The sequence below is a fragment of the Lipotes vexillifer genome, unplaced genomic scaffold (genome assembly GCF_000442215.2).
Source record: "Lipotes vexillifer unplaced genomic scaffold, Lipotes_vexillifer_v1.1 scaffold680, whole genome shotgun sequence".
NCBI lineage: Eukaryota > Metazoa > Chordata > Mammalia > Artiodactyla > Lipotidae > Lipotes > Lipotes vexillifer.
In genome coordinates, this window is record NW_006780838.1 from 2809323 (window position 1) to 2810491 (window position 1169).

Below are 1169 nucleotides of genomic sequence, written 5' to 3' on the forward strand. Positions count from 1 at the left end.
CCGGCGCGCTGCAGCCTCCCTTCCTTCCCGCCCGTCAGGAGCTCGAGAGAAGGCTGAGACGCCAGTGCCCGCGCAAAGCTTCCTGGGAAATGTCTGGGGTGTACGTGTTAAACTACAAATCCCGATACCCACCGCGCTGCAGCCCCGAAGAGGGTGCTTTCTGGTGACTCTGAATCTTTGTCAGTGTCGTTGGGACTGCTGCACAAGCCTGATTCAGTATTCACAGGAGGTTTTGGGAGAACGTGATAGCTCTTCCGCCGGGTGTGCACGAACGGACTTGGCTTCCGCTGCTTCCTCGGGCTCGCTCGGTGTGGCGAATCTGCCGTTGCGACACAATGGCTGGGAGCGCAAGGCCCCACGGGAGGCTTGTGGAATCTGCTGTGGGAAGAAGGAAGCCAGGTTTCTTGGGCAGCCACAGTCATGGCGGAGACGGCCCGCAGTGCCGTGGGCTCCGCGCCTGGGGCGGCGGCTTCCGCCGAAGCCCCGCTGCAGTACAGCCTTCTTCTGCAGTACCTGGTGGGTGACAAGCGTCAGCCCCGGCTCCTGGAGCCTGGGAGCCTGGGCGGGATCCCGATTCCGGCCAAGAGTGAGGAGCAGAAGATGGTCGAGAGGGCGATGGAAAGCTGCGCCTTCAAGGCGGCGCTGGCCTGCTTGGGAGGTGAGGCGAGGAGGGGGGCCTTTGGGAGGCTTAGGGCTTGGGCGGCATAGGGGTCCCCTGCCAAGAAGACCACGCGCCTGGGAGGCGAGGAGTCCATGGGCTTCGACCTTGACCCACCCCCGCCTGGTTCAGTGAGCTCGAGCAGCGCCTCCCTAGGTCCCGAGGTTGGCTTTCGCCTCTGGAAATTGGATCAGAGAATCGATCCTGGGTCGGGACCAGGGGTTTCTAAGATGGTTGACTTCATTCATTCATTCGCTTTTAAATAATCATTTTTCAACAACTTGTTACTTTGCAGCTATCACGTGTCAGGCGGTGGAAAGACAGGGTGAGAACAAGATCCTTGTTCTCATGAAGCTAACATTTTAATATACATAGAAAATTGTTGAGAAGGAGCCTGGAGGAGAGCTCTGCAGACATAGGGCCCAGCACCTGCACAGGTCTGGCCGGAAGTGGCTTGAGGTTAGAAAAACAGAAAGGCCAGCGAGGCCAGTGTGACTAGACAGCAGGGAAA

The 1169-nt window shown here is 58.9% G+C and overlaps 1 protein-coding gene across 1 annotated transcript in view; it reads left to right on the plus strand.

Moving 5' to 3' along the window:
- Positions 1–403: 403 nt before the first annotated feature.
- The window catches only part of TIMM22 (translocase of inner mitochondrial membrane 22), a 5281-nt gene continuing 4515 nt past the window's right edge, over positions 404–1169 (plus strand). Inside the window, exon 1 of the mRNA XM_007454243.1 lies at positions 404–658. Within this exon, the coding sequence (XP_007454305.1) occupies positions 421–658 (238 nt within the window). The 5' untranslated portion in view covers positions 404–420. The remainder of the gene's footprint in view (positions 659–1169) is intronic.